Genomic DNA, 9,405 nt, shown 5'->3' on the forward strand with positions numbered 1-9,405 from the left:
GCTTCTCTGATGCTGCTTGGCCTGCTGTGTTCATCCAGCTCTACACCTTGTTATCTCAGATTCTCCACCATCTGCAGTTCCTACTATCTCTGATACAATTTTAACCCCACTGTGAAGCCATTTTCTGATGAAGGGTCTAGGCCCAAAACGTCAGCCTTCCTGCTCCTATGCTTTGCTTGGCCTGCTGTGTTCATCCAGCTCTACACCTGCTTATCTCATAGTTTCAAAGGAGTTGAGGATTTCAATCAAACCTGTGGGAGATGATCAAATTAAAACTGATTTTCAAAATGCCCTATTCCCGATCGCATTGAGTTCGATCAAGGATGGTCCTGGAGTCTTCAGGGATTAGAATCACAGAATGATCACAGCATGGCGTGAAACTATTCAGCCTATTGAGTGTTGACTCTCAACAACAGCAATTTAGCAATTCCCACCCATCACCTCACCCCTCCCTACCATCCAACCTATCCCCGTTTTCCAACTCCTCAGTTTCTCTTTTGAAAGTCAATTGGCTCTTCTTTCGTGATCTGACAAGAGAAAATGTTTAGAACTACACAGGTGAATTAATCCATTGAAGGACCGACGCAGAGATGACAGGCCAAGTGGTGTCATTCTGTGGTATAACCAATCTATGATTATATGAAACTGTCTTCACCATTCTTTCAGGCAGTGCATTCCAGATCCTTACCAGTTTCTGCGTTAAACAAAAGATGCTTACATTCTGCACTTAACTACTTTGCTAATCAATTTAAATTGGTGCTGTTTGGCTATAATCTTTCTGTTAGTAGTAAGATAGTGGCAATGTCACCGAACTTGTAACCTAGGGGTCCAGGCTATTGTGCTTGGGACATGTGTTCAAATCTCACCATAGCTGGTAGAATTTAAAGTCAGTTGATAAATCTGGAATATAAATTTAGTCTCAACAACTTAACAATTCTGCTTAACAGTCACAAAAACCTATGTTCAATAGTGAAGGAAATCTGCTGTCTTTACCTGCTCTGGCCTGCATGTGACTCCAGACCCACAATGATGTGGTTGACTTTTAACTGTCCTCTGAAATTGCTGAGCAAGCCACTCAGTCTGGGGACAATTAAGGATGGGCAAGTGCTGGTCCTGCCAATAATACTGATATCCCATGAGACAAAAAAAGCAAAAACAAACTTTCTCCATGCTTTGTCTGGACCCCTCATTTTATTGAATATCTGTATCACGCATACACACACACACAAACAAAAGCTAAACATTGGGTTCAATTCTATGAAGCAGTGGACACATCTCCCACAGTGGGTGAGAAGTCAGGGTAGGGTGTGTGTTGAAGGGAATATCGGTGGCCTCACAGCCATTTAAGGGCTAATTAGAGACACAATTCAGGAGCTCAGCCCCTGAGCAATAGGGAGCCCTGCCTCAAAGAGCAATCAGCCAACAAAGAAAAATCCCAACAGGGCACCAACACTTGGTGTCAGTGGGGTTGCAGCACTGGGTCAGTGTTTGGTGAGCTCACTGGATGCCAAGCTGGATGGTCCTGGAGAATGTGGTACAGGAGCTGGAGTGTAAGAGGCCACTGTGAGGGAGCAACCTGTGTGGATGAGAGAAGGGAGAATGGGAGGAGAGCATGGAGGTTGTTAAAAGCTCAGCTGGGCCCTCCTGCAGCCCTTCGCAGGAATACCATGTGAGGCGCCTACTCGACATGAATCCTCCCTCAGCCAGTTAACTATCGGTGGCAATAACAGGATGTGGTACTTCAGAAAACTGTAATTGCCAATGTCATTGATGGATTGGCAGGCAGGCACCACTCGATACAATTCCCATTGCGGGTATATTGCAGTCAAAACAGAGGCAGGTTGGTGGGCAGCCAGTCCAAATCGTGTCTGCATATGTGCGTGTGTGCAATTTCACCATTTTCTTTGAACTCTTTTCTTTAATAATGACTGAAATATTGGAGATGAGGCGAAGAAACCATATGATTGGTCGGGACAGGAAATGACGTGATAGAATTTCCAGGAGTGTGATAATTTGAGTTGCCAACCCAAACTCTTGATGGGAGTAGGCAGAGTAGGAAGGGTCAGGAGTGACGCTCACATCTGGGCACAACAGGGAAATCAAGAGTTTGTTGCCTGGCATTCTCCATACATCCATTAGGTCAGATTTGAAATCCTAAAATCCTCATCTGTCAGCTTGTGAAGTGGCTCAAAATTAGTACAGTCTGATAATCAACAGAAAAAAAAAACAGTTAAACTATGAGGTTCAATGTCCTTTCACACTGGGTTGCATCTGAGAAAATACTTTCAAGCTGTTTGAACAATGGGGTACAATTTTTGCTTTTTTATTCAATTGTGAGACATGGACTGACCAGCATTTATTGCCAATCCCCAGTTATCTCTGAGAAGGTGGTGGTAAGCTATATTCTTGAACTGTTGCAGTCCGTGTGCCGTAGGTGCATCCACAATATCCTTAGGGACAGAATTCTAAAATTTTGAATTAATTGATACGGCCTTGTCATTCTGTATAACACTGGGGTACAGTTGGTGGGATCGAGTCTGTTACTGTACAACACTAGATTACAATGCTGGTGGGGACAGGTCTGCCACTGTAGAACAATGGGGTGCAGTACAGGTTGGAAAGGTCTGTCACTATAAAACTCTGGGGTACAACACTGGCAGGGATAGGTCTATCACTGTACAATGTTGCTGAGTATTGTATTTAGGAGTGAGAGTAATTTGATGTTAATTAATGGAATTACAAAGGATAGTTGGTATATTATCTGCATAATTTTGGATTTTGCCCAAATTATTCGAATGCCAATGTGACTAACACAAGGAATAAATTTATCTGTAGTGCTGATAGCAAAAGAGGCATGCTGTTGAAGATTTTAGTCTCATTCTCATCAGGACTGGATCACAAGAATACCATATCTCAAAGGGAACACCAACATATCCTGTATGATGAAGCCATCACCTTAAGAGGTTATTTTGTCCTTTTTGTTTGAAGAAAGGTTATAAGGCAGAGGTATAGAGCTGTCTCTAAGAAAGTAAACAATTTGTAAGATTTTAGGGTTTTTTAAAGAAAAAGTTACAGCAACGGGCACAGCCTGGGTGTGGCCAGCTCTCACAGACCAGCTCTCTAGTATTATTTCTCAGTTTTTAAGTTTATTTTTCCAGCTCCCTAGTTTTTTTTTCAGTTTTTAAGTTTAGTTTTAGGCAGAAGCCTTTGAAGTCTCAAAAGATTTGGAAGCTTCAGTGAATGTCTCATGGCTGCTACACTATCTGAATTTTCTCTTAATATTTCTCCCCCCTGGATTAAGAACTGCACGTGACAATCTGAGATAATAGGAACTGCAGATGCTGGAGAATCCAAGACAACAAGGTGCAGAGCTGGGTGAACACAGCAGGCCAAGCAGCATCTGCTCCTATGATGCTGCTTGGCCTGCTGCATTCATCCAGCTCTGCACCTTGTTGTCACGTGACAATCTGTGTCTGAATTTGCCTTTTTGCCAACAGGTATGTTTATGGGATGTTACTCCATCAGAACAGTTAATTAGTAATAGTGACTGTGTTTTTCATTCCAGTAGTTAAGTTTTTCTAAAGTCCTACTTCTTTTATTTGTATTTTAATTATAGTCTTTAAATAAATTGTGTTTTGCTTAACATTGAGTAGTTTCACCAGTCACATTGCATCTGGAACATGGCACTTCACATCTACCTTTAAAATAAGAAATTAGGGGCTAGGCTACCTTCTTAAAATATTTTGAGGGGGCCTGGTCTAGTCCATAAGACCTGCAAGCGAAGAGGTGCTACCAATTGGCTGGCAAGTGGACTCTGACTTGTACAAATGTTGTCATAGAGAATGCACCAGGTAACATTTAACTCCCAAGCTTTTGTTTAAATTCAAACTAGGCAAAGCAAATCTGATTGGTGAAGAGAAGAATGTAGCAGGGAAATTATGTCTACCAACTGTTTATTCAATTTAAGGGATACAATGCGTGGACATGTTCTCACTGCAGTGAGGGACAGGAGGATACATCAGGGCCTTAAAACCAGGTCTTGATGCTCTAGGGCGACTTCTGCACTTGGGTTGGGTCAGGGTTGCTGGCCCAGGCCAGCAGCAGCACTGGGGTCCCTGACTTAAATTTCTGGCTCTGATTCTCACTTTTTACAAAGGACAGGTTCATTGCAGGTCATGAAACATATGTTGTTTCTAAGTTATCTAAGTTAGCCATATCACATTTATCTATATCTGTGGCAAGACTTGGCTACTCTCTTATGCTCACTCACTTGTAGGTGATGTTGAAGTGGTCCCATTTATGCAGTAAGGGATTAATAGCATATCGCTTCTGACGTCGTAGGAATGTGTTGGGTAGCTCCTCTGGTGAGGTAGGTATCAGATATGATTTTCTTAACATCATTCTTCCTGATTCCTAGAAACACAATGGGAAGGAATCTGTTAAACAAAGGTGGTGAAGGAAGGATTGTGCCAAACTGATGAACTATAAGAGGAAAAGATGGAAAATCTTAGAATTTCTCCTGCCTTGATCATCTGTCATTGGTGTGCAATGGAAGGATTTATAATTTGGTAATAAACCTGTTTAGCCATGTTATTAATGCATTGTCCTTGACCTTGACCTGAATCCAGAACTTCAGGTTCAGTTTGGCCATGCACATGCTTAGTGTAGCCACATAGCAGGGTTACAATGGGAGCAAGTTGCACTAACTCACTTAAAAGTTAATAGACCGGTATAAGTAACCAAATGACTAAGCCTTTCTCATGACAGCCTATTAAGAAGATATATTGATCGATTTTAAACTAAAGCTCTACAATAGCTGATATCACAGATATTCAAGTGCCAAGTGTAGGATGGCAATGGTCCTTGGCCTCCCCTCCTTCTCTATGCATCTCCAGACTTTCTGTTTGATAAATATAAAGCTTCCAGAATGCATAAGAGTGAAAGGGCAGTGACACAATAAGGTGCTAACACATCCAGTTACACACTTCAGCATTAACTTCAACCAAACCATCAACACAGTTATACACAACTGCTGAAGTTTCAGAAAAAGATTATTTTTACAGTATTGAATTCCAAGCCAGTGATAATGGACCCTCCCTGTGCATGCAAAATATCTCATTAAAACATTGGCATTGAAACATCATTGGAGATTAACAAGGTCTTGTCACCAGATCAGTGGGAGGGCAACTAATTCTAAATTCTTGGAGGTTTCAGCACTTAAGCTCCTGACTCCAACAGGTCTGTCTACAGCCACCAACTGATCACCCAACACCACATTGTCCTGAGATAGTAGGAACTGCAGATGCTGGAGAATCCGAGACAACAAAGTGCAGGGCTGGATGAACACAGCAGGCCAAGCAGCATCATAGGAGCAGAAAGGCTGACATTTCGGGCCTAGACCCTTCATCAGAAAAGGGGGAGGGGAAGGGGGTTCTGAAATAAATAGGGAGAGGGTGGGAGGCGGATAGAAGATGGATAGAGGAGAGGAAACAAACAGGTCGAAGAGGCGGGGATGGGGCCAGTAAAGGTGAGTGTAGGTGGGGAGTTAGGGAGGGGATAGGTCAGTCCAGGGAGCACATTGTCATTGTCATTGTCCTACCTATCCTGTAAGTTGAAAATGAACAGAAATGTTATTATCCAGTTGATTGTCAAGAATTAGTCAAACAGCTTTATTTCTCCAATCCCCTAACCACAAGGCCGCAGGTTCAAGTCCCACTTCAGGATAAAAGAACAAAACTGTATGACTGTATGAATCTTGTTAGAGAATTGCATATTCGGAGGTGTCATCTTCTAGATGCCAAACTGAGGCCTCACCTGCTCATGCAGATGGGGGTAAAAGATTGCATGCCTCCATTATTGAAGCATAACAAGAGTGTTTGCCCCAATGCCCTTAAGAAATGTTTATCTCCCAATCAACATCACAAAAACAGTTAATCTGGTCATTAGCTGTGGCAAGTTCTGTGAGTTTGCTGGATGCAAGTTGGCTGCCTCCTGTCCTTTATCACAAGAGTGACTAAATTTCAAAAGTACTTCACCTGCTGTAAAGTGCAGTTTGTGGGAAGTATTGTGTAAATACAAGTCTTCTTTTCAACCATCAGTAGTTTTACAACTCAAACAAAATAAATTAAAGATAATTAAAAACAAACCATTTGTAATGTTCCTGCAATCCTATGGTTTGCTCACAGCAGGGTTCAGGAGATTTGTTTTTTTTTATTTCCTGGACATTCCAGCTCAATCGTGAAGGACTAGCAGTTCCAGTTGGTGACAAACATTGAGAGAAATAACGTAAACAGGGGGCGGGGAAAGAGATTTATTCTGGGGCCAAAATCTAAACATATCAGTAATTATTTACCCTAGTTGGTATCTTAAATGAATACAAGCTAATGATGCATTGGAAAACATATGGGGGCAGAGTATTCATAACCATCAAACAACAACTGTCTAATATTCTTTAAAAACTAATTCCTATGGAAAGGCAGAAACACATCAAACTAGCTGTTAAGATCTCTGGAAAGCAATTCAAACTCAAGGTGGCTATTTTCTCTCAGTAATATATCTCTTCCTCTGAATCGATCGATAGTTTTTTTTTCTCTCTAGGAGAACAAAGAATCGCGTTTGTAAATATTTGTAAAATTCATTCTTACCAGCTCAATCTTCCACGGGGGGAAAGCTTCAGCAAGACCAAGAAACTGCACAGACATCCAGAGCAACAAGAATAAAGAGAAATTCCGAGAAAATATTTCAAAATTAGACCATTTGTACCAATAATTTTCTCTTAAAGGGTGTCTACACATTCCCTTTCTCTTTGTGGATAATTCAACGAGCAGCTGGACAGTGACTTTTCACTGAGATTAAAGGAAAGGTTGCACAGTTGCTGACAAGGAGCTCAGCTGGGTCTCCACCAGCAGTGAGTTAGAGGCAGGTACTTGCACGTTTTTGCTAAAATGGGGCAACATTCACAAAATGTCAGGAGTGGATGAAAAGCCCTCAAAGGCGAGCTCCCTCTCAGACTCACCTCCCCAGATTGAAACCAGCTGTAAGAAACTGGAGAGGACGCCAAGTGAGACTCCTGCCAGCGCAGCACTCCGGCCTCCTGATTTAATATGGTAATTATTGGTCTCTGTGCTATGTTCCGACCAGTGAAATGCGCCGCGGCAGCGATTCTTCCTACAAAGGCTTCACTGTGACTGAATAAAGCACAATTTCCTTTTAGTCTGTCAGACTCTGGGGTCATAAGCTGCGTTTATATTAAATCCTCGAGGATCTCAGGCGCTGCTGAGCCAGCAGTAATCTGGCCAGTGGGTCGTAGGTTCAATCCCCTGTCCGGAGAATGGAGCCCAGAGTCCAAACTGACACACTCCAGTTAATCCCTCAGTGAGCACCATACTGTTGGAAGGTGCTGTTTTCTTCTGAATAAGACGTTGAACTGAGGCCGTACTAGATGGTACTCGATATTTTCCTAATCAACCTGTCCAGAGGTATTATTACATACCTCTGGAGCAGGTGGGACTTGAAACGGGCCCTCTGGCTCAGAGGTAAGGACACTACTGCTGCATCACAAGAGTCCTTTCTCTCTGGGTCCTTTTTTGAAAAAAAAAATTATTTAACCTACTTTTCTAATCAACCTATTCAGAGATGTTATTATACACCTGTGGAACAGAAGGGACTTGAATGTGGGCCTCCTGGCTCAGTAGAGGGACACTATCACCATGCCACAAGAGCCCCCTCCTCTTCTGATCCTATGTCAAGAACAACATAAGAGTTTCACCTGGTCAATATAAATGCCTAAACCATCACAATAACATATTACCTGGTGAGTACTCTTACTGTGAAACTTTGTTAATGCCCAAGGCTTTTGTGGCACAGTAGTAGGCCCCCTCCTCTGGCCTAGAAGTTGTACCTTCCCATTCAAATATCTATAAATTGAACCATGCAATGACTTTATTGATGTGTTATTGTTATGTGGGTGAGACATCAATTTAAAGTCGAGAGCCTTGAGGTGAACGTTGAAAGATCTATTGGCCAGGTGGTACACCATAAATTCTTCCCATTTGTATTCAAAGTTCCTTATCAGCAAGAGTCACAAGACTGAGGAAAAATAAGTTCTTTTTACTTGTATCTGAAGGATGAAATTAAGTGACAATACGATTATTTAAAGTCATTTAGGGAAATGTATACATTTCAATGAAGCCAGAGGCTTATTATTCCTAAATGACAATCTGAAACACATTTTCGTTTTCAAGAGGTTCTATAAATATTTAATATGAATAAAGGCCAGAAGAAGGAGAGCTATAATCCATGAGGTGACTGCAGAGTTATCTCAGTCTGTCTGGAAATTGAAAACTTCTTCAAAAACAGCACTTAATTTATGCTATGGAAATATTCTGATTTAATTCTCGAAGAACCAGTGATAGAATAAATGATACATCTGTGTCCTTCTCCATGAGAATACTCATTGGATAAAGAATTAACTAATGGTCAGGAGACAAGAAGTGGGGTAGGGGGTTCTTTATCAGGTTGGTGAAATGTAACCAGTGGGATTCCACACGGACATGTGCTGGGACCACAACAGCTTACAATATATATATTAATGACTTGGAAGAAGAAAGTGAATGGGCTATAGACAAATTTGCAAATAACACATAAAAAGGCAAAAAGGCAGGTTGTGAAAGGGATACAAACAGTTTAAAGAGAGATATTGATAGGTTAAGCAAGTGGGCAAAATGTTGGCAATTGGAGTATAATGTGGGAAAATGTGAAGTTGTCTGGAGAGAACAGCGAATATTTAAATGGAGATAAACTGCAGAAATGTACAACACAAAAGGGAGTTGGGGGTATTTTTGCACGAAACACAGAAAGCTAGCACACAGGACAACAGGCAATCAGGAAAGCTAATGGAATGTTGGCGCTTACCATAGAAACGGCACAGCACAGAAGGAGGGCCCGTCTTGTTTATGTCAACCCAAAGACACTCAGATACCCTTTCTAATCCCATCTTCCTGCATGTGGCCCATAGCCCTGCAGCTTACAGCACTTAAGGTGCAGGACTATGGGCCATTTGCAGGAAGATGAGGAGACGAATAGGATGGGAATAGAGGGATACAGTCCCCGGAAGAGTAGGGGGTTTTAGTTGTGACAGGCAGCATGTCGGTTCAGGCTTGGAGGACCGAAGGGCCTGTTCCTGTGCTGTAATTTTCTTTGTTCTTCCTTGTTCTTATCCAGGTATTTTAAAAAAAAATTAGAGTCTCTGCCTCCACCACCAATGCAGGCAGTGAATTCCAGACACCGACCATCCTCTGTGTATGAAACATTTTCCCTCACCTGCCCTCCAATTCTTCTGCCACTTAGTTTGAATCTATAACCCCTGGTTTTTGAACTTTCTGCCAAGGGAACCAAGTTCCTCCT

General features: G+C 41.9%; 1 protein-coding gene across 1 annotated transcript in view; it reads right to left on the reverse strand.

Moving 5' to 3' along the window:
* The window catches only part of mmp23bb (matrix metallopeptidase 23bb), a 20,657-nt gene extending 13,423 nt beyond the window's left edge, over positions 1–7,234 (reverse strand). The window contains exons 1-3 of the mRNA XM_020527819.2: positions 7,016–7,234; positions 6,645–6,689; positions 4,271–4,413 (exon numbers count right to left, since the gene is read on the reverse strand). Of these exons, the coding sequence (XP_020383408.2) occupies positions 4,271–4,413; positions 6,645–6,689; positions 7,016–7,234 (407 nt within the window). The remainder of the gene's footprint in view (positions 1–4,270; positions 4,414–6,644; positions 6,690–7,015) is intronic.
* Between the last annotated feature and the right edge of the window lie 2,171 nt (positions 7,235–9,405).

Source organism: Rhincodon typus, chromosome 13 (assembly GCF_021869965.1).
Source record: "Rhincodon typus isolate 14 chromosome 13, sRhiTyp1.1, whole genome shotgun sequence".
Taxonomy (NCBI): domain Eukaryota; kingdom Metazoa; phylum Chordata; class Chondrichthyes; order Orectolobiformes; family Rhincodontidae; genus Rhincodon; species Rhincodon typus.